The sequence below is a fragment of the Micromys minutus genome, assembly GCF_963924665.1.
Source record: "Micromys minutus genome assembly, chromosome: 24".
Lineage (NCBI taxonomy): Eukaryota > Metazoa > Chordata > Mammalia > Rodentia > Muridae > Micromys > Micromys minutus.
This window is the reverse complement of record NC_137959.1, coordinates 8,557,416-8,584,341: the sequence shown is the minus strand read 5'-3', so window position 1 is coordinate 8,584,341 and position 26,926 is coordinate 8,557,416. Positions and strand designations below refer to the sequence as shown.

The 26,926-nt window shown below is 44.6% G+C and overlaps 1 protein-coding gene across 2 annotated transcripts; it reads right to left on the bottom strand.

Annotated features, from left to right (window-relative positions):
* Positions 1-1,566: 1,566 nt before the first annotated feature.
* CLGN (calmegin) lies at positions 1,567-26,926 on the bottom strand (the record flags this gene model as incomplete). Of its 2 annotated transcripts, none has more annotated exons than XM_080936930.1 (14): positions 1,567-1,647; positions 2,396-2,496; positions 3,812-3,974; positions 4,276-4,401; positions 5,332-5,547; positions 7,232-7,382; positions 7,498-7,611; positions 12,738-12,927; positions 13,578-13,770; positions 14,963-15,044; positions 22,149-22,290; positions 24,392-24,450; positions 25,325-25,401; positions 26,786-26,926. In XM_080936930.1, 14 exons carry the CDS (start codon positions 26,924-26,926, stop codon positions 1,567-1,569), a joined length of 1,836 nt encoding a protein of 611 aa, XP_080793056.1. The 2 variants fall into 2 exon arrangements, with proteins under 2 accessions (XP_080793056.1, XP_080793055.1); XM_080936929.1 differs by having other exon boundaries at positions 2,396-2,499; positions 26,789-26,926.

The following is a 26,926-nucleotide window of genomic DNA, read 5'->3' as shown; positions in this document are numbered from 1 at the left end:
AACCTTGTGTTGACAAAAACTCTTAAGAGTAAAACTTGCTCAGGTATCACCACTGCAAGCTCCTGAAGTTTAATCAAATGTCCACGCAGAGTCAGTCTGCAACCAAAAGTTCAAACAGCTCTCAGCAATCTTCAGAACATGTGTTCACACAAAAGTCATAGGTCAAGCCTGATTTATATCAAGGTAAGAAAGGATTTATCTCTTCGAAGCATAGTTGTCTATTTTGAGATATATTTTTATAATTATTTCAAATGTAAGTTCAGAGGAATAAAAGGAGCCCTTGAAAGCTATGTTAAAGCCCTATTACTACTAAGTTGATTCTAGTTAAGGTTAGCTGTGTAGAAATCCAAGAGTGCACGGCCATAGAGCAAGCACTCACCCCACTTTTATGTCACTCTGAAAGATGCAAACGATGTCATTGGCTCAGCTCAGCCTCCGTTGGGGAGGAGAAGCTAGGGTTTGTTTTCAGTGTGTGAGTTCCGCCTGTGTGAGGGAGTCAGAAGGGGTGGTGTGCATGTCTGCGAAATGACATAAGAAGTACCATAGGGACTCAGTATTAAAGTCATCCTCTGGTCCTCACATGGACCTGAATGGCCTTTCAGAAGGTTGACACCTGGTCATTAAGTATAGGAAGTTCTTGAATAAAACATTTTAGTAAATGCAGCGATACAGCTGGTAAGGTAGATGGCTGGGGTACCCACTTCGGATGCAGCTGTGAGGGTGGCCTGGTCAGCAGGAAAGTACAGGAAAGCCAGCTGCAGAACTGGAGACAGCCATTAGAACCCCACCCTGATAAGTGAAGCCTCCCCAGAAGTCATCCATAGAGCGGGTATAATTTAAATGGGAAGATATTTAAATTTTGTTCTCAAGAGCAGTGTGTGCTTACAATTTGGTGAATGAGGTAAGCCACTTGGGCTACAAGAGCTTGAAAAAAAAACTGTGCATCGTTTGGTTTTGACAAGCCTACCTTATACACTATGCTTGCACACTCCCCGGTGACTGAATGAACAATGGTTAAACAGTCCTTCGGCTGACACGCCTGTCAACACCTCTTCAAGGAATCTCTGAGCTAAGTGAACTGACCTAAGTACATGTGACACAAGCCAGGGGAGTGTGGCTCCTCACACACGCTTTCGAGTGCTGACAGCATGATGTCCATCACCTTCGGTCTGTGCAACACACCCACGTCTCTGGAAAACTTCCTGCTTCTCTCTGCACAGACATCGCATAGCCCAACAGCAGGTGAACACAAAGCACGTTATCTCTGCTCCATCAAACCAAAACGATCTTCCTTCCAACTGTCCAAACTGGACCATCTAAGGAGACGAAGCTTTGGGCTCTCGTGTAAGGTGCCACTTTTCCTTTATTCTAAATTCAAAGACCAGTTAACTTCAAAGTTACTTCCCTCCCCACCCCCCAAAAGAAAGAAAGAAAGAAGTGTCTGAAAGAGTAACGTTGCTAGATACTTAGAAAGAGTTTGTGCAGGTGCGCAGAGTTACTGTCCCTTTGAGCATCCTAACTCTAGATGCCGGACCTCTCTCTGGGATTTGCAATACTTGACGTGCTTCAGTCCTTCCGTACCCTCCTCTTGCGTAATGACTTCACTGGCGCGTCTCCAGACCCTGTGCTCTCATCAGCATCCTTCATCTGGAAAACAGTGAATGATGGGAAAGTTTTCTTGCACAGAATCTGTAACTAGCCGACAACAGCAGGCACATTCCTCCTTCTGTAAAATGTGTGCTCATTGTCCAGTGCTTCCCAGAGATGCCTTGGGGTTCATCTGTTTACACGGGCCTCAGACCACTCCCCCGATAGCTCTGCTTGTCAAGTGAGCGTGTGACAGAGCAGGGCTGCTTGCCCTACAGCATCCCTTATGACTCAGAACATGGCTTCAGTCTCACTGGATGTAGTTGTGGGATTTCCACTGGGGATAAAGAGACTTCGTCACAGGGTGTCTGTGAGTAATGAATCCTGTACTTTCGGGACGAATCTGTACCTCAAAGCAAACCTTAAGAACAGAGGACCTGCACGAAGACATTATGCCCCTAACATCATTCACAATTCGACCTTCACACCAACTCCACCAAACTATGCTATTCAAAAATAACTTAGCTTATTGATAAATATACTCAAGAAAACAAAATGGCTAGAGGGTAGTTGGAGGCAACAGTCAGACTGCAGTTTAAAGACTCAGCCCTCTCTGTCCATCTCTAAAAAAAACCTATGATTATTTTCACCCGTGCCGTCTACCTTTACAGAGTGTAGGGCACAGGTGACACAGGTGACATGCTCCTCCATCAGGTGTCCATGTGACAGCATGTCAGCGTTTTTCTGCCTTCTCTTACTCGAGGAGACAGAGGCACAGAGAAAGCTCGCTTTTGTTGGGAGGGCTTACCTCATCCTCAGAGCCGGATTTACTCAACTTCGTCACTTCCTCTTGCCCTTCTATGGTTTCTCCATCTTCCTCACTCTTCTCTTCCGGTTCACCGATTACTTCTTCTGGAATACAAATTTTATTAAAGACAGAGACCCCATGAGTTGGGATTTTGCTACCGAACAGTATTAAGAATTAAGGGGGATTTATTTAAATTCTAAAATTAAAAAGCTATTTCAACTTTTCAAAAGTGAAAAGAAAAAAAAATGAGCTAGTTGTAAATACTTGCTATTTTAAATTTATAAGTAAATCATCTTTTTGAAGCAAAGGGTGAGTTTCTAAAATTATGATAATACAGTACAGAAAACGCAAATGAGTCTCAGCTTTCTGGTAGTCATGTCTTAGCGACACCCCTTCACTTAGGTGGCCTTTGCACTCTTCGGCTGGCTGTCTCCAGCTGTCTCATATCGTGGAGTGTGGGCGCTCTACCCTTTACAGTTACGGAGTCTCCTATAAACTGTTTAGCCAAATCTCCAGCTTTGTCACTGTCTTTATGAAAAGACAGGAGGGAGGTGGGGAGGGAGGGGGAGGAGAAAGAAGAGGAGAAGAGAGAGGGAATAAGGAAAGAGAGGAGCAGGTATGAGGAAGAAGAGAAGGAAAGGGGGAGGAAGAGAAGGAATAGGATGAGGAGGAAGAAGAGGAAAAGGGGGAGATACTATTACAAAAAAGAGAATGTGTCCTGAGAATTATAAAAAGTAAAACCTTGGAAGCCAGCACATGTTATCTCTGCTTTCCTCACGTTTGCAGTGTGGGACAGTGTGGAAGCACAAAACTTCCTTCTACAACAAGGCCCCTTTGATGTTTAAGTATTTCCAAATCAGTTATTTATGACTGCTCTCTTGAGTGAACAGAAACATCAATATAATGCACTGGGAAGTTACAAAGACTCTGAGAACTTACAACCTAAAGAATTTACACACAGACCATACACGGTTCTTTTTAAAGAACTCAGTCCTGTGCTTTGTCCTCTGACCTCCACAGGTGTTCCATGACATAAACATACGCACACATGCGTGCTGCTTTTGAGTCACCCATGCACATGTAAAGGACCCACTGGTTCATCAAGCTAGACTTGGGTGGAACTGTTTGGACTGCTGTAGGTGCCCCAGCGGGGTGAGGGTTTGCCTGGTCACACAACTGCGCACACACAGCAGCTCATCCATGCTCTCAGAAGTACATGAGGGTGTGGCTTAAGGACAAACACGGTAGTCAGGGTGACTTGCTTTAAGGGCTGTCCCTCTCAGAGCATTGCTAATCACGCTTCCAAAGTCACAAGCTCTTTGCTGTTCCTGGGCACATCAGACACGGAGCAGGGCAGACATGTCTGTCATGCTGGCAGGCCAGGGCAGGTGCCACAAGTCACCAACACAGTCTTACCCTTTTCCACGATGACAACTTCCGCTTCACTTGGATTCTTTTCCTCTTGCAAATCTTCTGGCTTCTCCGGGGCCTTCTCCTCCTCTGCCTCTTGTTCCAGAGCGGCCTTGCTTTGCAGTTTATATAAATCAGTCTTTTTAGGCCCCATGTCTTCATGTTTTTTCTGTGGTAGTTTAACAAAAGCTGGTTTTACTAAAAGTTCAGCATTATTTTAATTTTATCTTTCCTTTTCAGTGCACAAATGCTAATTATGGAAATGGACAATGCGTGTCCTCTCCGTCAGAGCATTTATCTGTTGTTTGTTTTTTGCAGTACAGATAAGGCCCATAACAAACTCAGTAAATTGTCCAAGAAGCTGAAGTCGTTACATTTGCATTGAATTCATTACACTGTTTGATCTACAACTCTAGAACACAAGCAAATCTGAAAAAAACAAAGTTGAAAAAAAGGTGTGTTTTCTTTACCTTTACTTTTCTTGGCCAACAAAATAAAGTAACTAATGCAATGGGCAACCCAGCCATCACCAGGTACGTGAGCCAGAGCCAGGGGTGCTCCTCTGCGGCTGTCTTTAGCTGTTGGAGTACACCAGGCTGCAAGAGAAATCAGCACAGAGTTACAGACTTCCACAGATAATGTACATTTTATATTACTACCCACTGAACACACACACAGAGGGACAGACATACAGAAAGACAGAGACACACACAAACATACACAGACAGACAGACAGGCACACTCGAGCACACACACACATATAAGGAGACACACACACACACACACACACACACACACACACACGGACATGTACACACAGAGAGATACACACATACACAGGGAAATACACCCATACACAGACACACACAGATACACACACACAGGCACACACACCACACACAGTGAAAAAGACACCTTTGATAATATGCTCTGTTTAAGAACTTCCTGATCAAATCACTCAGGGATTATTGTACTATCTTTTTCTTTTTATATGAACAATTTCACAAGTGGCCCTTGTGTATAAATTTTATTAAAATAAAATCTGAGGCCACAATGATTTCACTTGTAAAAGTCAAGTGTCTAAAGAAACCAACTGGTGTGGGTGAATGGCTCAGCACACAGGAGGAAGGATGCTGTGGCCACACTGTAACCCAGAGCAGCCAGCACGGAGCACAGAGCACAGCAGTGGAAACAAACACAATAATGTTGGATTAGATTTCTTGGCATTTCTCTAGGTAAAAATAGCTGAAATGCATAGATTACTGTTACAACCCAGCCTCGAACTGCCAACATGAAAACGCAAAGTCTTTCTTAATTGGATAAATTACAATTCGACTTTGAATCTCTTTAGGGTCATTATAATTTAAATTCACCGTCTATACAGAAAAGCCAAATATTCTGTCTATAAAATGTGTTCAAGTCCATCTTCCTGGCATTTAGTAATTACTGTGTCTGTGTCATCACAGCCTGGAGTGGTCCTGAGGCCCGCCCACAGTCCCATCCCTTGTCTTCGGTCACCGTCACACCTCATTAGCATTTGCCACCATTATCTTCAGTTCCCAGCCATCTGTAGCCCACTGATCTGCCACCTCCTTCTCTGAACAGATGATAAAATTATCAAAGTAGATGTCAGGAGTCATGGACCAAAGCTCTAAGCCCAGAGCACTGAAGGAGGTCAGAAGGAATGGGTGGTCATCTTCAAAATAATCGGGGTTAGGAATTTTCTGAGGACTCCAGATTCCCTGGAAGAAATAACAAATGAAGAAACTTATCAACAAAGTATCATTAAACAAACAGGAAGGAGTGGAAGAAGCCCTTTCTAAGGGGTGGGGAGATGGTGCAGGTGGTAAGTGTGTGCATGTGTGTCTGTGTGTGTGTGTAAAGGTACATGGATCTGGGTTTAGTCTCTAGCACCAAAAGCTGGTGCTGTAGGACAATGGCTGGGACCCCAGTCCCGAGGAGATGGGGCAGGAGACCCTAGAATTTGTTGACCAGTCAGCCTACTTAGTCAGAAAGATCCAGGTTTAGTGAGAGACAATGTCTCAAAATCAATAAGATGAAGGGCAATCACACACACATGCACATGTGTGTGCACACACACACACACACACTTTGTGATAAATGAACGCTATGAAGAAAGCATGTGAAGATACCATCGTTCTATCTCTGTATCTGTATCTATGTATTTATGTATGTACCTATCTATCTATGAGAGGAGAGAGAGAGAGAGAGAGAGAGAGAGAGAGAGAGAGAGAGAGAGAGAGAGAGGGAGGGAGGGAGGGAGGGAAGAAGAGAGAGAGAGAGGGAGGGAGGGAGAGAGAGAGAGAGAGAGAGAGAGAGAGAGAGAGAGAGAGAGAGAGGGAGAGAGGGAGGGACAGGATGGCTTTAGCCCTGGCTGTCCTGGAACTTGCTCTGTACAGCAGGCTGACCTTGAACTCACAGAGATCCTTTTAACTCTACCTTTCAAGTCCTGGGATTAAAGGCCTGTACTACCACATCCAACAAAAGATGCTGCATTTATTTTTCATTGATACTTTATTTTAAAAGTCTATTACTGTTTGGTTTTACCCTAGGGGTCTGTGCTATCTAGTCTCTGGTTCTAGGTCACCCAAGCAGTGTTGGGTATAAGTTCCTTCTCATGGAGGGAGCCTTAAATCAAACGGGACGCTGGTTGCCCACTCCCACAAGTTCAGTGTGATGATTGCCCTAGCATACTTTGCAGGTAGATTGTAGGTCAAAGGTTTTGTGGTTGGCGTCCATGTTTCTCCTGCCGAGTACCTTCCTGCACCAAAGGGACTAGAACATAGGGGTAAGAGGTCCATGCGGGCATCCACGCAAGTTCTCCGTGTTCAAGGAGGTGTCTGGGTACAATTCTCTTGCTCACACTCCCCCCACCCTAACCCCCATCAGCTTTCAGAGAGCAACCCTTTGTCTCAGCAGCAGCAGCAGGGTTGATTGAGGATTTCCATGGGATGCCCTTGGCCAACAACTCAATTGGATAAGCCCTGTTCTCACCACTGGAAGCCTTGCCTGGCCACAAGAGATGACCAGTTGGGACTCTGTATTCCCCAGTACTGTGAGTCCTCACTGAGATCACCTTCATAGATTACAGAAGTTTCCACTGCACTAGGTTTCTATACCACCCCCAGGGCCCCCCAATTCTAGCCATCTCTCCCTTCATTCTCTGTCTCTACTCCATGACTCCCCAGTTGGATTTCCCCCACTACTGTCCCCATCCACCCCCAGTCCACCCATAAAATTTATTCTGTCTTCCCCACCCCCAGACCCTTCCTCTTTCCTAACCTAAATTAGTCCACTTTCTTTAACTTCATAAAATCACAAACGAAACTTCTAAAAGCTGCAGACACTGGTGAGGGTTAGAAAAACAGTCTGACCTTACTACAGAACTGGGTCAGTGCTTATCACCTGGTAGTTAGGATTATTGATCATTGGTGGTCTCCAGATTCCTTTGTATTTTGGGTTATCTATCATGGGAGGTTTCCATTCTCCACATCCAATTTGACAGGCTGGATTAGGAATGTGTGGTGCCTCCCATTCTCCGTCCATGTCGTCGCTCCTGACATGATTACATCAGAGGCAATATGTTAACTCCCAGTCTTTTAGGAAGCAGTAAAAAGTAGTAAACAATCAAGATGCCTTTGGCACTGTGTGTGGAACTGAAGAATGCTTACCAATCCTCTGGCTTCACAGCTTTAGGATTGGGGATAAATTTAGGCTCATCATCAAGCCAGCCGTCAGGTTTGACAGCACTCGAGTCTTCTATTTGGGCAGGTTCGTTTTCATCCCTGTAAATACATCGTTACAACAATGTCCTTACCATTTTAGAAGTTCTTAAATACACATGTCAAAATGTCCAGAAGGTACCACGGCAGTATATACTATGTCCTATCATTTGGTTTGTGTGCCTACTAAGGGCATCTTACAGGCTAACACACACACACACACACACACACACACACACACACACACACACACCATTCACCTGTTGTATGTGGTCTTGTGTTCTATGCACACACTGCACACGCTTTTTTACATAGTTGGTAGCAACGCATACACAACATGCTCAATCCTGCTTTTGTCATCAAAACTCAGCAAAACCAGCGGCTTTGTGGGGTGGTTGGCTTTGTGGGGTGGTTTGCTTTGTGGGGTGGTTGGCTTTGTGGGGTGGTTTGCTTTGTGGGGTGGTTTGCTTTCTGTGTTGAAGGCCCGGTTCCCAGTGAGGCGAGTCTAGAGGAGAAATGACTGGATCCTGAGGGTTTTGGGTCACAAATTCATGTCTTCAGATTCCTAGCGTAATGGGTTTCAAGCAGGAGATTTCGTTACACAGCACTCCCTCTCTGCTTCCCCGATGCCGCATGTGGGAAGCTATTTCACAACATGTTCCTTTCCAAGGTGACCCGACACACACCCATCAGCAGTGGAGCCAGGCTCCTCTGGATAAGATGGCAGACACTGAGCCCAAGTATTTCTTCCTCGGGTGTTGACTCAATCTAACCCAGACACTCTGCACAAAGGAATGCATTCATTTCCACAACCTCCCCTGCCGTGTGGTTCAGAAGCCTTTGGAACATGTTTGTGTGTGAAATAGTTTGGGAAAGTCTCAGTGTAGATGGAGATGCAGAGAGGAATGGAGAGAGTGGCACCTACCCCAGACTTCCGGTGTAAAGCATCCCTTTCCAAGCCAGCAGCACACGGAGGCACAAGTGCAGAGCCAGTCATTTGCTCTCTTTAGGTGACTCACTCACTCTGTGTTAAGAAAGCAGCCCTTTGTTGACTGTAAGCTGCAAAAACATAATCTGGCCACCTTCTACTTTTTCAGGTTTTTAAAAAATTATTTGTTGCTCTGTATGTGTCTGTGTGTGCACTACCCAGTTATGGGTGTGCATGTCTGTGCAAATGTGCACTTATGACACAGCACACAGGAGGTCAGCGGACAGCTTGTACAAGCTGGTTCTTTCTTCCCTGTGGGCTCCAGGGGTGGAACTCTGGCTGTCAGGACCAGAGGCACCTTTATTTACCCAGTGAGCCATCTCACTAGCCCTCACGTGTTTAAAATAGATGTTTCTGGTCCTTCCTTTTCCCTTTCCTTCCCTTTTTCTTTCCTTTTCTTCTTTAGACAGGGTCTCATGTAGCCCATGCTAGCCTGGAACTTTCTGTATAGTCAAGAGTAGCTTGAAGGTCCTGCCCCTCCTGCTCACACTTCCCAGGGTACCTGGCCTTTAGCATGACTCTGTTGTTCCTTTTGCCGTATACAAACTCTGTGTTTTCAAGCAGCTAAATGTGTTAGCATTTTATGATTTTTCCAGTTCATGACATATTTAAAAAGATTTTTCATACTCTCCGTATTTACACCTGGCATTTTAATTTAAAAAGTAACACTGACTTAGGAAGTGGTGAGTGTTAGGAGAACGGCCATGATGTCACCGTGATGTCACCATGATGTCACCGCCGCGGAGCTGTGGACGAAAACCTCAAGCTGCAACACAGACTAAAGCCAGTTGTATTAATGCACAGACTCAGCCAACCCAACCTTAGGGTCAGTCTCAGGGTCTGGCTTTTGACGAAGCCTTTCTTTTAGTGCCTCCTGACACAAATCTAACACATCCACTGAACGAGAAGCTGTTATGTACATCTTCTTCCTCTTTTGGGTCTACAAGCCTGAAGCCATGTGGGCTCATAGGAGGCACACCACTGTTCATTAAAGGATGCTGGGAAGTGGCGTGCTCTTCCTCCTCCCCTTTGTAAAGCTTGCCTGAAGGGAAAGGCATCCGCACCACAGGCAGCATCTCTGATCAGCAGTACCTGACACATTTGGTTCTCCAGAGAACAAGACCCCAGAATGCCCAGTGGAATCGCAGCCAAATCTACACACCACACAAACTGCATGCCTATGTTCTAAGAAGCTAAAAGAACAGGAAGATACCCGGAAGAAAAAAATCCTTATCAGAACACAGCAAAAGCAAACACCTGAAAACTGGCAATGTAGGAATATTGCAGTAAATATTAAAAAATATTAATCAGTTTATGTTTTTATTGGCCCTGAGGTCTCACTCCTCAGGCCCAACCCTGATATAGAGCTGTGCACACCGGGTCCAAGCCGCCACCCAGATCTCACTGCATTTGCACAACTCCCTTCCCTTTGGTGCCTGTTCTCTGCCTCTGTCCCAGGGTGTTTCTGTACCTCAAAATCCCACAAACACAACTCTACAGCCTGATAGCTTGTCATATAGGTTTATATATTCAGTTCTCAATCCACAAACCCTCTACACAACAAGATTGCATCAAATAGACAAAGATACAAACTGCCCTTCTATATGAGATACTAAACCTGTAAAATCTTTAATGTTCATAGCTATTTAATGTCAAACAGTATCACCTGGGTCTAGCTGGTCCTTGGGTACCTCCATCTTGCCACAACCTTCACCCTCCGTCCTCTGACCTCTTAGACCTTTCTCTCTCTATCTCTCTTGCCCCGCCCAGTCACTGGCTTTCCTTTATTTTACTAATTAAAATGGGAAGGTTCAGATGAAATCACCTCTTGAGTACATGACTAGGCAGCCCTTCTTGGGGAAGTGGAATTAACATTAAAATACAAACAGCTTCAGGACAATCTACATAGGAGAATATCTTAAAATTGAAAAATAAATGACACACTGGGCAGAGATCGTCTGCTCACCGTTACGAACTGTGAGCACCCAGGAAAGGGGAGCCTCGTCGGAGGCCACTGCTCAGCCGTGCTCAGGAGTCAGTGAAAACCAGCCTTCAAAAACTACGCTGATACAAACATTTTCAGACATGTTACAGCAGGGAGAACTCAGGGGAAGCAGAGAAGAAAGAACAGAATGTGAGTTGACTTCAAGAGACCCACTTTAGGGCCAGCGAGATGGCACAATGGGTAAAGATGTCTGCCGCCAACTGTGAAGTCCTGAGTTCAATCCCCAGGACTGCTTAATGGAAGGACAGAACTGACTACCTCAGGTTGTCCTCTGACTGTCACAAGGGCATTGAGGGGCAGGCAGGCGCGCACACGCGCGCGCGCGCACACACACACACACACACACAAAGTAATAAGAATCTTTAAAATTTTTGACAAACTAAAAATGCTACTTCAGCAGGGAACTGAAACAAGCAGTAGTGAAGGCCTAGATGCTGCGTGAGAAGAGCGAACTGTGAGGTCAGACAGTAGCCACTGAAAAGCTTTTACAGTCGCACAAAGCAAAGCAAAGCCCCACAGAGATCTACACGGGAAGCAGCTGAGTCCCTCGCATGAGGCTGGCACGAATACAGGAGAGCTCGGGCCTGAAGAAGGCTGGCAATTTCTCCTCGGTTCACACACGTTTTCAGAACGGTACGGCAGATCCGTGCCTAGGCATTTACCCTCCAGAATTCTGCCCATAGATTTCTATTACACATTTACTTGTAATTCCTTGTAAAAGTGGAAGATCGTGCAGACTTCCGTTAACTTGTGAATGGAAGGACCGATGATGGTGTGTGATCGGCATGGGCCAACATGGGGCAGGCTCGGGAGACAGAGAAGCCAGACCCTGTAAGAGTCCATTTCTGCCAAGCTACAGGGATGGAAACCCCATCAGGAGTGCAGAATGCTGGTCCCTCAGGGAGGACGGGAATGCCGCAGACGCCTGTGGGTCCATCAGAGCCCACGGAGATGTGCATCACAAGTGAGTTCCGCAGCATACGATTTACACACAGAGGAATCTGAAAACAGCTGTATGTAGTACCCAACAAAAGACACGAAGAGTTGACAACAGAGCTGAGTGGATGGGTGTGAATCTGCACCAGCCGCTCTCTGTGTCTTACTGTGCTGAGAAAATGCACACTAGACGGGCCTTTCAACAAGCGTGTCAACATCACGCTATAGCCATACTGGAAGCTTTGTTTTAACTCTTAGGATTTCTATTCACACTTTCGTGAAGTGTCTGTCCAGCTAGGGAACAAGTGGGTGCCAGCGTGCTAATTCTAGACTCAGTTTTAAAATATGGTGGCCATTTCAGGGGTGCGCCCCCTTCTCTCTCAGATCCCTATTCTGCCGTGTGATCTAACATGCCATGAACCCACAGGGAGAGCCAGGTGGGGAAGGGCTGAAACCTGGGATCAGCCACTTAACCTGGTTAAGCAGCCTCTCCACAAAGCTGGTGTCATTGCCTCGCAGCCAGGCCTCCTCCATACCCTGCCTCAAGCCACTGAGGTAATCGTCGGCATGACTTGTCCTGGCCTGCTCAGTTTGGAGATATTTGGTATACAGCCCAACCTAACAAGGTAGTTAATCACAAAAAGAAATATAAATGTAATCTATTTAGCAAACCTTAATTAAGGGTTATGCAACAGACAGGAAAAAGTATGGTTCTTAGGAATAAAACCATATGGACACAACATCCACAGCGAGTAAAGACAAACAATACTTCAGCATGTTGGCACGCGTGAGTCCCATGGTTCTATATAAGACGTTGGCAATGCAGCAACCTAAAGCCAGGTAACAAAACTAGAAAAACAACCCGTCAACCTAAAAAAGAAAAAAAAAATCCGCAAAACAAACAAACAAAACCCAACCCAATCTACACCTATAGAGAACGCTGCACACAGATGAAGAACAGCCAGGAGTTAAAATGAAAGGCTTGGTGTGTCAAACTCTGGATCTTTCCACAGAACTGCTACCATTAAAAAAAAAAAAAAAAAAAAAAAAAAAGGCACACAATGGAACAAAAAGTAACAAAGTAAAAAAAAAATTAAATTTAAATTAAAAAGATAGGACAATGCAACATCAATTTCTGAAAATGATTTCCTAGAAAATCATGGAAGCCAGCAGTTCTAACCACTCTGCTGTTAGAAGGGTCTCATCAGCCCCACCCTCAGGGCCGGCCCAGGGCAGACTAGGTCTGGATCCTTGGCTTACCAGTCCTCTGGCTTGACTGCGGTGGGGTCGGGGATCTTGGCTCTGTCATCCCATTCTTCTGGCTTTTTATCATTGGGATCATCAATCTCTCTGGGTGGATTGACGGGCGGAACCACATCATCTAGCAAGGTCCCTTGGTTCACAAGTTTCTGATCGATTAATATTTCAAATGTATCATCCGGATTCATCACTGAAGAACAACAATTTTAACATTTGAGGGGTAGTATCCAGACAGATGGAAAGATAATCTTCTAAATAAGAAAACAACTTAAAGTTTATGGACAGGGTTTTCTCCTAACCAGGAAAAACCAATGTATTGAACCAAAATCTGCTGAAATCACTAGCTACAGTACTTTCTAAAATAAAGATAAAATTTGTTTTAAACTCATTTTTTAACAATTAAAAATTCTATTATCTTCACAGGTAAAATTACCCAACAGCTAACTGACCTGAAGACTGACGGGACAGGACTCAGGGCTACAAAGTGTCCCTCTTAAACCCCTCAAACCAAGAGGTTGCAAGTATATCACAAAGAGCTTAAACTGTTTCAGAAACATTTGAGAGTACCTAACCCGGTATACATCAGTCTTAAAATTGGATATTTCCTACAAATGTACATTTTCATATATAAACCCTAGCCAGGGAACGCTATCAGGAAAGATGCATTACTAAGTAACTTCCATTGTGGATTCTCCAGACACCCACCCACCCCGTTTATTTGACACAACCTATCTTCCCCCAAAGATTAAGTTCTTAATACATTCATTTTTCTCTTGAAAGCACAAGCCATCAGTATCTTCATGGAAACAAGAACTTTTGAATGAATAAATAAAGTTGTACCAAGGGTATAGAGGTGAGTCTTCCTGTCTGTAAAGAACTCTTTCAGATCCACATCTGGAGGTTTGGCATGCTTTTCTTCAAAAACTCCAGTTTTGGGATGTTTGTGTCTGAAGATTAAATGAAGTTTATAATCTTCTCCACATTTATCTGGTCCAAACATGATGGTATAGGATGTTTTATCATAAAAGTCTTCCTTCAGAGAGAAAGGATGGTCCCAATTAGTCCAGAGTCATGGTGGTCTTTGATTTTCTCTATTCTGTCCAATGGGTAGAATTACAGACTATATTAAGTGCCAACTTATCAAATAATACAAAAGACAATAAAGGATATGGCAAAGTGAAAACTTTTGCCTCAAAGTAATGTGCTACTTTAGAAAAGCACACGTTCCTTCCTTCCTGAGGATGCTTGGAAGAGATCAGAAAATCTTCAATTGCTTTATGCAAAGAGGTATTAGCAGTTCCTGGGGAGCTGGGCACGTGTATGACCTTAGGCTAAAATCATTATTCGTTACCACTACTCAAGAAGATACCAAAACAAAAGTGTGCAGACAGAGAAGCAACCCAGACTCCATTCCTTGTGGGGTCGGCTCCTCCAGCACAGTGTCCTGCTGCAGAGTGTGGGTCTGCTGTCCTCACATCCTGCTTTCCTCCGCTCAAAGGCTGCGTGAGCCTCTGAGCCCTCTGGATCCCTATGATGCCTCAAATGTGGAGATGACAGTTTCTACCTTAGAGGGGCTCTGAGGATGTGCTGGGTCCAGTTAACTACTTGAAGGAATTCAAGCCGACTGTTTTTGCTACTCTACCACTAAGACCTATAAGGTCTACAGTGAGCGTCACTGTATCCTACAAACGGCCTCTTTACCTGACCTACAGCAGGCAGTGCAGAAAGCAGCTTCTGCTGTGTACCTTGGAGCTGTCTCAACCTAACACGAACCCTTACTTCTCTTACAGTCAGACCCCTGACAGAGCTCCAACTGTGGGATGCTGTAAGAAATGTCCTCAGACTATCAGAACCCCCAAACTACTTTGGTCTTTTTTGGGTGTTGGCAACACAGAAGAGGCAGCTTTTACTGTGGGCTTTGTGCTGTCATTTGACTTCGAGCAAACTTGTGAGGAACTCCAGTCTGATAGTTCCTGGGCATCTCTAAGCACCCGTTACTTCTGCCTGTAGACAGAGCACAGTTATTTTATTTACTAAAGAGCACAGAACCGATGTCTTTATCACACAGTGCAACTGTGTATGAATCTTGACAGCAAACTGTAAGGGCCGTGTATGCTCATGTTGAGGAAAAAAAGACATTGAAAATGGGATTTTTCAGTAGTCAACCAGTCCTTAAAATACTTACTGACTTTAACAAGGTGTTCTTAGATATTAAAATGTCATACCAGAATCAAATCACCAGTGTCTGCTAGCAGTTTAATGTATGCACCTCCACAATCAATACCATCTTGAAAATTTACTTCATATCTAAATGGAGGGAAAAAGAACCACACTGCTGATAAGTAAACATTCCTCGTTGCTTGTTAAATATCACGACTTTCTCTTACCGCCCTTAAGCAGAATTAGTTAATATTACCACCAAGCTCACTAACACAAGAACATCGAGAGCAGAAATGATGTTAAAATATTAGAAATAATTACAACTGGAGAAAAACCAACCACCTCATTTATATAATTTTTTTCTCAGCAAAAGTATTAACATGGGGGCAAAGAGATTTTGAACTAAAACTGCAGCAGGAAACCTTAAATTCTGATGTGGTAAGTCCTCCCTACAGTCTCCTTAGCGTGCGGTAAGCTGGGCAAACACTCTACTACTGAGCCAATCCCCGGCCTCTATGCTCTGTCTAAACAAAACCTTTAGCAAGCAGGTTTTAGATTCTTCACTCAGTAGTTTGGGTTTTCACACCAAAATGGCCCCGAGAAGGGAAACCTCCGCTGCCTAGTATGGCAGCTATGAGTCTTTCTTAGATTTGCAACATACGAACGACTCAGGTAATTTTCTGTATTAGGTCGAGTCTTAAAACATATTGCTTAGATAATAAAGCAGAAGCTTAGGTGTCTGATGAATTAATGAGTTATGTGGGAAAAATCCATCAAGTAGTTGCTAATGTGAAAAACAGTAAAAGAAAAAAAAAAGATAGAAAGAAAAGACGGTTTTGCAAAGTGAAGTGACTATAAAGAAACCACGCGCAATGCTGGTTATTCAATGAATGGCGTAGTTATAAACGTTTCCCAAGCAACTTCAGGGATGAAATGAAAAACAGTATATAACTTGCCAGCCTGAACCCAATTGGCATACACATTTGTATCACAGAAACAAGGAGCGGGGAATTAAATATATAACCTGTGGTGCTATGCTGTATTTCCCAAGATGTCCACATGAGGGTGCTCTAAGCAATCCTCTCAAGTAGCAAAGACCCAAAAAGCTTCTTGACACATCTGCCTGTCCCACAGACATCTGGTGTGAGCAGCGTTCTATTTGCTTCCATATGGTGTGGCGCTTGGCCCGCACCCACCTGAAGAACTTAAGGTGATTTCAATAACACAGAAATAAAGGCTGAAAAAATGTCACATTCTGTTATGAAATTTAGCAAAAAGAATTTTAAAAAACCCATTTATTTCCCCTAAAGCGTTAAGTTTTACTTAAAACACAACTTGACAGCTTCTTCATGGGGCTCCTTCCTTTGAAGGACAAACCAGAAGAAGCGATGCCTGGTGTGGTTTAAAGGTTGTCATTTTCAGGAATTTAAATATAAAAAGATATCGCGGTGTTAAGGACCAAGGATCCTTCAGGAAGTGCAGGTACTCGAAGGAACAGTGTCACACACAACTCTGCAGATGACAGCTGGCTTTGCTGTCCTGCCAGGCGGAGTCGCAGTCCCTTTGTTCATTTCTTTCTCTTTTTTGATTATTTTATTGGATATTTTATGTATTTACATTCCAAATGGTATCCCCTTTCTCTCCTCTTCCCCTGCTTCTTGAAGATGCTCCCACTCACACTCACCCACTCCTGCCTCGCCGCCTCCCTGGTCCTAGTGTTTGCCTACACCAGGGCATCGAGACTTCACAGGACCAAGGGCCTCTCCTCCCACTGATGTCTGACAAGGCCACCCTCTGCTACATGTGCAGCTGGAGCCATGGGTCCCTCCATGTGTGCTCACTGGTTGGTGTTTTAGTCTCTTGGAGCTCTGGGCGTTCTGGTTGGTTGGTGTTGTGGTTCTTCCTATGGGATCCCTTCAGCTCCTTCAGTCCTTTCTCTAATTCCTCCATTGGGGTCCTATCCTACAGACTTTCTGAGCACTAACCCTGCAGGGCTTACAGCAAAGGCGGTGATGGCAGGTACTTCAGAAGCTGAGACAAGAGGACCCTGAGGATCCACAGAGCCTGGCGGCCTGGCGAAATCTTGTGTCAAGATAAAAAGTGCCAACAGGTGGGCATCAGAGGCAGAGCATTTGCCCAGCACACAGCAAGCTCTGGCTCCAGTCCCGGGCACCACTAGAAACAAACCCACAAGCTCACAAGCATTAAACGCTAGTGTAAACCATACACAAAGGGCTAGCAATGTCTCATCACATGAGGAAGCTGCTGCCAACCATGGAGCCTCAGAAAACTGAGGGCACACAGAGCGTCGCGTTCATCCTGGGGTCTTGGGAGTGTTGTTTGCCGAAACGTTCTATGAAAGGTTTAACAGAAGAAAAGCTCATACGGTCAAGCTATGAAAGGCTTTATATGCAGAACTTCAAACCTTGCACGCTCTCATGTGCTTCCTCCTTAGGCTAGGCCATCGCTAATTTTCAAATCAACTGTCGGATCACACAACACACATGGGCTGGATGCTCCTTTGGGACCCACATCCTGGGGATACCTTCTGTATACCCCAATCTGAAATCTGAAACACTCCAAAATCCAAAACACTTTGAGAATCCTGAGGTCGATCAAACTATTTCAAATTTTAGAGCAATAGCTAATTTAGGTGCTTTGAAAACAGCAATGTGCCTGTGCCCCAAACAAACAGCAAAAAACCCAAACCCACAATTGTTATGGGTTTTGAGGGAGAGTGGGAAGTAAATTAAGGATACGACAGAGACGCAAATGGAGTCCTGGGACTGCCCCACAGGGAAGGACCAGCGCACAGCATCTGCATCCTGAATCTCTCCAGCCAAGACCAACATTGAATCAATGGGCCAGTAGGAGGCTCTGACGATGCTATGGGCGATGGTCAATTTGCTATGGAAGAAGCTCACAAAGCCTTCACAAACACAGCTCAGCTTGGGAAACCCACACCACCGAATTGCCCTAGAAATACTGTCTGGCTCATACAGTGTCAGACACCATCCAGGCTCTGATGAATAGCGCCACTGGAGAACCCACCAACTGTGGTTCCACAAAGCAAGTGAGCAAAGCGATCTATTTACCCTCAGCTTGGAAAGAACCAGAAGCCTGCCCTACACTGACTGGCCCAGCAAGGCTCCAAACAAGGAGCTGAGGCAAATCAACCCTCAACTCCCGGAAGCATCTGGGTGTCAGCCTTGAGCACCCACCTCAGTCTAACAAGGTCCTTCGAAGACAATGGTGCACGAGTGCACACTGCTGAGCATCCACCCCACAGCCAGGGATGTCCCACAACAGCCTGCAAAGCAGCAGGGGGTCGTCTGAGCCCTTTGAGGTTTGAAAGACCTTTCCCAGGGGTCACAAGTCCGATATCCTGCACATCACTAGTTTACACGGCAATTCATATGCCAAGCAAGATTACAGAGATGAAGCAGTGATGGTGGAGTCGCCACAACATGGGGAACTGCATCAAAGGGGATTTGAGGGAGAGTGTGAAGCAAATTAGGGATGCGACAGAGATCCAAATGGAGATGCTGCAGTGTTCGGAAGGTTGGGAACCCCTGCCTGGAGACTCTGTATGATCTTCATTTACCCAAACATGACCCACGCTAAGCCCCCAGAAACCAGGGACTTCCTTGCCCCTACTGGTGTGAATGCTACAGTCAGCCATCCTGAACCTATTGGAGCACCAAAAAAAAAAAAAAAAAAAAAAAAAAAAAAAAAAAAAAATCCAACGTAAACCTGTGGAAATTGCCCAACATGCTCCATCTGAAAGAACTGCATTTCCAGCGGACAGAGCATCCCGCAACCTGCAAACCCACATCGCCAAGACACCGGAAACCATCAGTTTTATAGCTGATGATGCAACATGACATCACACCATTCTGTTCCCATGGAACTGAAACCAGGGTGGTCTTCCCAGTCACCCCCTGGAACTCATTGTCTGCTGCACAAAACTTGTAGAGGCTGCTGGTCTTCGTGGATAAGCATCAGTGTGGTCAGATGCAGTGTAGACTCTGGGTCATCGAGCTGCACACAGGAAGCACGCTGCACTGGTAAGAGGAACAGAGCTGGGACTTGAAGCAGGGGGCTGGCATTCAAACGGAAGAGTGTGACTCTACTGCTACCACGTAGTGAACCATTCAAGCAAAGAATCACCGAATTCCAGAAGGAGGGTTTTCTCCACGAGAGACCACATGCTAGTCTACACAGCGAGCCTCACAAGTTAGAAATAATTGGCTAATAGTCAGATATATGGAACACTCAAGAGCAAATAGAATAAAGAACTTTCAAAAATCCTATTAAAATATGTGCACACCACAGGGCCAGACCTGGGCCCTCTGCTCAGAAGTAACAGTAGCACAGCTGGGTCTTCATGTGTGACTCCAAGCAGCAGGAGCAGGGCTGCCTCTGACTCTGTTGCCTGCCTTTGGTCCCTTTCCCCTAACTGGGCTCCTTGTCTTAGGCTCAATGTTAGAAGACGTGCCTAGTCTTACTGCAACTTGATATGCCAAGGCTGGTTGATTTCCATGGGAGGCCTCCCTTTCCTGAGGAGAAAGGGAGGTGAGAGTGGGGTGGGTTGGGGTGGGTTAAGGTGTGCAGGAGAGACCGGAAGGAGGGAACTGAGGCAGTGATCAGGATGTAAAGTAAATAAATAATTTAATTAATAAAAAAATATCTGCATGCCTCAGGAGGAAGAGACAGGCTGATCCCTGAGTTTAAAGCCAGCCTGGTCTACAGAGTAAGTTCCAGCCAAGGCTACACAGAGAAACTCCATCTCAAAAAAAAAAAAATGCAATAGAACTATATAGACATTTCTCAAAAGATACACATAACTAAAGAAGTATATCATAAAAAAAAGTTCTACCGTGAATCATGAAAACATTACTCTGATGAAATAGCTTTAATAAAAAACAGAAAACAACCAAAAAACCAAAACCACCCAAAAATAACAAACAAAAATCTGCTATGATGCCAAAAAGGTGTGTGTGTGTGTGTGTGTGTGTGTGTGTGTATATATATTTATATATATATATATTGACGGTAGGGCTATAGATTAACATAGTCACTATGAGAAATGGTGCCAGAACTGGACTGTGGGACATTGTCAGCTCTCTCAGGGCTGGGACCGTAGGCACAGGCAGCAGGCATATCAGCCCAGGAGATGCTGGCCCTCCCAACACTCCCTCAGCACCGTTCTCAGCGGCCTGATGCATAGTTAACGGAGGTGGCCCTGACATTTGGTCCCTATGTCCAAAGGAACGCTGTTCTGCCACTTAAACTGTTAAGTAAACCTCTGTTCACAGCAACATGGCTGACATCATGGAACACCACATTAAGTAAAATAATTCCAGCAAGACCACCCAAGACATAGTCCACTCGCTCTCATTCCTTCTTGGAAGGAAAACAATGATTTAATAGACGTGAAAAGGAGTTATTGGTGGTTTGGAATCAAAAGAGAGAGGAAGGAAAGAGGGAAGAGAAAGACCAGGGACCAAAATACACTCAGAAGGGAGGGTGTCCTCTGGTCCCCTGCAACAAAAGGTCACTACAATAACTTAAAAGGACCAGAGGACAGGGTCTCAACACAAAGACACAACAATGTTTAAAGAGACAGAAATGCCAGGCTGCACCCCACACGGACTCTAACACATATATTACATGACCAAACACCGCACAGATAGTGCACATGTGGAAATAGGTCTGAAACAAATACTGTACAGAAAATGCAGCACAAACGAATCTCTAATCACAGAGATTAGAAAATGTTCCAAATTTCAAAGCATTTCAGACTTCAGGTCAGACATGCTCAAACACACATCAACATGGCCACGGAAGGGAAAAGGCGCCAACATTCAGCAGAAGCCCTGTGCCACTAGAAGCATTTAACATGACGCTTTAGCCCATTGGACATTTCAGTTCTTGATTACTTTTCAAAATAGTAATTTCACAGTTGCTTGAGAAATTTTTAGGTGTATTTTCTTGTTTGCTTCTTATCTGGCGACACATTATTATTATTGTTGTTGTTATTTTAGTGACTCTCACTGAAAACATGACATGTATTTTACCCCCGAGAACTTGGAATTTGTCTCGGTTTCCTGTACAGCCCTTTTCAAATGACTGGTGCATTTACAGAGCGATGTTCTGTCACCTGACTTTTAGGGGACCAGTAAGACCACTGTCCAGTTCCCAAGGAAGGGCTGTGGGGATGGCTCAGTAGTGAAAGTGCTTGACACCAAGCATTACGACCAGAGTTCAGATCCCCAGAACCCATGTCACATGCTGGGTAAGCGTGGCGGCCAGCCTGGGACTCCAGCCTCAGAAGGCAGGGGCAGGGGAATCATAGAGCAAAGCAAGATTCCCAGCATCACCCTCAGACCTCCACATACACAAACACACATATACAAACACGCAACTGCACACATAAGCACACAATTGCACAAAACACCACAGGGGAGGGGGAAGAAAAAAAAAACATCAAGGAAAATAAAAATCAGACAAAATCTTAGTAATAAATAATACCAATGTAGCTAATGCTACTTTAATTAGTTCATTTAACAGGCAAACCTTCTTTGTCTTTATGTAGGATTGGACAGCTACTGAAATGGACTCATGCAGACTAAACGGAACGAGACAACTAACCCAGGAAGGAGCTCAGCTCACAGTAATGGCGGAGAGCTACAGAGTCTGCAGGCCTGTGGGTACTACCACTATTCTGGAGGACATATTGACCTGGGACAGTTTCCAACACAAGGCAGCCTGTGAGCCAGAAGGCTGGTTCACTTCCTTTCCTGTGATAGGTCACAGAGGGGTTTTCAGAGTCTCACTTCGGCTTTAACTTCTGCAGGTGAGAGCAGGTTGGGAATTTCTAGCTGACCTTGGAGCTGTGCGCATGCAGACACAGGGCTGATGTCAGTGCAAGGGCAGAGAGTTCAGACATGGACAAGATAACTGAGGTCAGAGTTCGCGTGCCTTCCTCCACAGAGCCGGCATTACCGCTCACATTACCTCTCACGGGCCTGTAGGACGTTCGATGGGAAAGTTTAACACTGACCTGTTTGCCCCTCCAAGCCCAGGGTGTGGTTATGTATACATGTGTTTGTCTATGAACCTGGAAAGGGAAAGTGTGTGTGTGTGTGTGTGTGTGTGTGTGTGTGTGTGTACAACACCAAAACCTAACATACATTCCGATGCCAAGTTACAGCAGACTAATACAAATGCAAAAGTCTTAGAACTTACTGAACTATCAAAGGCTTATCGGCAAAAATAAAGGGTTTTGCGAGGACAGCAGATATTGCGTGGTGCTTGGCTTTCGACTTCAGAACCAGCCCTCTGTCGCCAGGCACCTGGTTTTCCTTCAGCTCTTCTATTTCCCATCTTCCTGAAGGAGAAAGCAAAGGGAATGAGCTGCAACGGGAGACACAAAACCTCTCCTCTCAGCCATCACCACACCGATCCTTCTCCGGGAAAACTGATTATGGAGAAAAGAAAGCCGTATAGTGCATCAGAAAATGACTGCTGAAATCTGTATTTTCCCTCCCTCCTCCCCATCTTTCCTCTCTTCCTTTCTTTCCTCTCTTCTCCATCTCTCTCTTTTCTTTTTCTTATCTTTTGTCATAAACTGGCTTCATTTCCTTAGTTAAAACTCAGAAGACAATCCTGGAGAGATGGCTCAGTGGTTCAGAGCACTGGCTGCTCTTCCAGAGGTTCTGAGTTCAAATCCCAGCAACCACATGGTGGCTCACACCCATCTGTAATGGGATCTGATGCCCTCTTCTAGTGTGTCTGAAGACAGTGACAGTACTCATATATGTAAAATAAATAAATCTTAAAAAACACTCAGAAGACCAATAAATAACATAGCAGGCACTTCTAAGGTGGATGCAGTTAGGTTTTCTGGACCTACTTTCACTAGAACAATGGTGATAACAATATGGTTGCCCTTATGAGGTCTAGGAGTGCTGACTCTGCACTTCCGGTCTGTGTGTCACCTGCTGAGCAAGAGCAAAGTGTGCCTTGTCCAGATGATTAAAATGAATAAATAGAATAAACAGTGAAAAGAAAATGAGACAAAGTGTATATGAAACAAAATGTATCATTCAAAGCCACAAAGCTGAGCTCTGGGCTGGGATCTCAGGGCTACACAGACTGTAACCCAGGTGGGCTAACTGTGGCCCCAGAGGTCTGTGGTGGACATAAACCCTTTACTTGGTTTAGAATAGAAGGAAAAAAAAGACAAAACCAAATTTAGTTAATCTACATAAAATTAAAATCTTACAGTTTTGAAAATTATATATGTTTGTCTGTTCCAACCGAACAATTCAGTAAGAGATGTTTATTTTGCTATAATGTTTCAACTCACAATGATTTTTATGGGCATGTTTAAATCCTTAATGCTTTTTCTCCCCTAAAAAAACGGTGCATCTACCACAAGTCCCATGATCAAAGCAGCTTGAGTTTTGGTGTTTTGTGTAATTATTGGGATCTTAAGAAAGATTTTCAGGAGAAAGCGACACACTGCGCTCACCTAGGCTACACAATAAGACCCATCTGAAAAATAAGTGTTTGCTGGTTCCCCTAAAGCGCCCTCCACCTTCTTGTATTCTGTTTTCCCAGACTGAACATTTTACGTGGCTTCTCTGAAAGACTGTGAAGAGCATAGACACAGATGCTTAAAGTCAGACATTCTGGTTGCTAGGAAGTGATACTGTATTTATCTGGATTTATTGTGGGCAGCATGTCCCTTGGACTCATTGTTTCTTTGAGGGGAAGAATTCTCTAATTCTTGGTCTGTCCATGGGTTCATGTGGAGTATACACATATGTGGAGGTGTTGGGGATCTGTGGGGATAGCGGACATTTTGCACAGAGGTAGACAGGCAGATTATGGAAGCTATGAGCAAGAAATTGGCCATGGAAGCCTAGCACAAGCTGCAGAGTCAGGGTTCTAGGCCACGCACTTCAGGGTGTGAAGACTCCCTAGACAGTGGAACTCTGCTCCTGCTCAGCCTTCCTTTTGAACATGATGGTTGGGGAGGTTGCTTGTGGACCAGAAGGGAGACACTCTTTTGTCTTTCTCTGAGGTGGTCCTTCTCCGGAAGGAAATATGACCCTGAAAGACCTCCTATATCCCAGCCTGAAGATGGCTGTATCAGGGATCCTGTGGACAATGGACAAGGCCTGCAGCTGTAGGCTCCCTGGTGACCACAGTCTTACAGTGCTCATTAATACACTTCTTTGACTGACCTATGAGTGCTTGAGGCAAAAGGTCCAGATCAGCTCAGTGCAAGTGAGCTTCCTGGGCCAAAGTCCAACCATGGTCTAAGAGTCAGACAACTGGTTAGAACAGGTAATCCCCAAAACACTGTTGAGGGGCAAGTGGAGGGCAGAGAGAAACTTTCAGCCAACATAATGTAACAAAGTACAGTCTCAAAGGTCATGAGCGTCTGTTGTGGTGACCTAATATTTGAATAAATATTTTACCATCGTATATAGAAATTTCTGAATCCATATCATCCTTCTTTGCTTTTGATAAGACCCACCTGTAAAAAAAAATGTGAACAAAAATATTTGCCATTAAAAATTTTTTTAAAGGGAACAGGATAAAATATTGACTGGGTTTATCTATACAAAACTTCACTAATAACTTAGTTATGGTTTTAAACCTTTAGTGAATCTGTGGAGCTGAGACAGGTGATGAATGTTTAGCCAGATAATTACTCCTAATGGATAGGCCTGTAAACATTCTCTGGTTTGTTTTTTGCTGTTGTTTGTTTTCTTTTTTCTTAGATACTCTGTATTTACATTTGAGATGTTTCCCCTCCCCCCCCTCCCGCTCCCATCCCCCCTCCCCCTCCATTTGCCTTCACAAAGATTTGCAATTTATAGATTATAAAATGCACGTAAAAATACAAGAGGTTGTTCCCCAACACAACCAGATTTCTCATTCAAACAGTTTCGAGTGGAAAGTACTTCTTAGTACTAAGAAGTTCATCAGTTAATGTAGCCTTTGAGCAATCCCAGGGGGAGGGAGTTCAACCGGCTCCGCTTGGCTAGTGTCTGCTGGAATGAGCAGGCACACCAGGGCTGCGTTCTCAGTGGGAAACAGGGGTGGGGTATACACCTGGCTACTAGCAAAGGGTCTGGGGCACAGTAACCAGCAGGTATTAACCCTCACAGGGGTGCACTAGCACTGCGGCTGCAGCAGAAACTCAAGGCTGCCTTATGAGTTGCCACGGTTAATCTCTACCTAAGAGAACAAGCGAATGCTGTGTGCTTCCTTTGCATTCCGAATTTGTGTCTCTTTGAATAAATACATAGCTTTAAATTATCCCAGAAGGTCACGGAAGAGCTAATTCTCATAGATCAATTGCTTCAGAAATCTCATCAAACTGAAGAAAATGCAGGAACACTCACCCAGTCAGATTTCCACTATCAAATGTTTCTGTAAAATATACATCTCCTATAGGTTGAGGTGTCTTATATTTAAAAGTCTAGAAGAGAGAATGTTTAAAGCTAAAGTTATTTATTTTTTGCAATTATCAGATGTCGTTCTGCTGTTCAGAACCTAGTATACAGCGCACAGGGCAGCAGGGATACGGAGACTCTGGCTGCAAAGTTCATGCCTAGGTAATGTCATAGTGAAAACTGTTACTTTGCACAACTGATGTTTGGTAGTGAATTCTTAATGTTTTTCCCACTTGTCCTCTCACCAAATACAGTCACGAGTGGTGGGCAGTCTTGCTGGTTTTTCAAGAGTATGAATTTCCAAAGACCCCTGAAGTAGGGTGTCTGCCCCAGATGTTGGTACTTTAAACACTGCTTTGCAAATCACAGAACTGGTTTCAAAAGAAACACCTTTGCAGAGACTGAAATTTAACAGGGGAAAAGCACAAGATTCACTGCAAACAGATAATAACATTTATATTTGCATATTTAAAATCCAGCAGATGTGAGGTGGCTCAAAGGAATCAGTGAGAACTCCCTGTGGATTCTCTGGGCCCTTGAAGCAGAGCCCAGCATAACAGGATGGGTGATTTCTAGTCATCACATTAAATGCAAATATACTCAATGTGAAGGCGCCAGAGACATGGGTCTCAACCTGTGGGTCACGACTCCTTGGGGGTGGGGCCTGGGATGGAATGACCCTTTCACAGGGGTCACCTAAGACCACGGGAAAACACAGATACTTACATTCCAATTCATACCAGTAGCAAGATTACAGGAATGAAGTAGCGACAAAAATAACTTATGGTTGGGAGGTCACAACGTGAGGGACTGCATTAAAGGGTCACAGCGCTAGGAAGACAGTGCTGCCCTAGGGAATGTTCAAGGTAGATACACCAAAATCTCGGTAAAGTCCCAGTGTCCACCGTAAGTCATCTCTTCAACATAACATAAGCCTTAACAGCACAGAGGCAAAGTCCTGGCTCGGCCCAGTAAAGCCCACGTTGTCACCCTTCCTTGTTCAATCCATCCTCCTTGTAGCCATTTTCTACCCACAGAGAACTAAACAAAAGCCACCCCCTTTATGTCCAGAAGAACCACAGATTATGGCACCTTCCATGTAGTCTGGTATCATCAGAGCTAAAACTAAAGGCCTTTGCCTTGGCTGGAGGACTTGGCCCCCTTTAAGCAGTGAAAAGGTCTTGGCAGCGAAAGTTTCCCATGTACTCATTGGGCACAGTGGGATTAGGTGTCAGACACACACCTTTGCTGTATGTGGGTTCTCTAAGGAACACAGCTGGGAAAATGGAGGTTTTACGATCCACTGGGAAGACAAACGCTGTCAGGAGGGACAGCCATGTATCGTGAGAGGTCTGTCATGCCTATGACCACGGAAAGAATAGCTTATAACTCACTTCTCAACCGTCTTACCCCCGAGGAAGGTTCATCTTTAATATTGCTCTCGTCTGAATTTTCACTGAAGTCTTCCACCTCAACACCATCATCCATAAAATCCGAATGGACTGTGATGAACAGGAGACCCAAGCAGAGTCCGACAGCCTGGAAACGCAT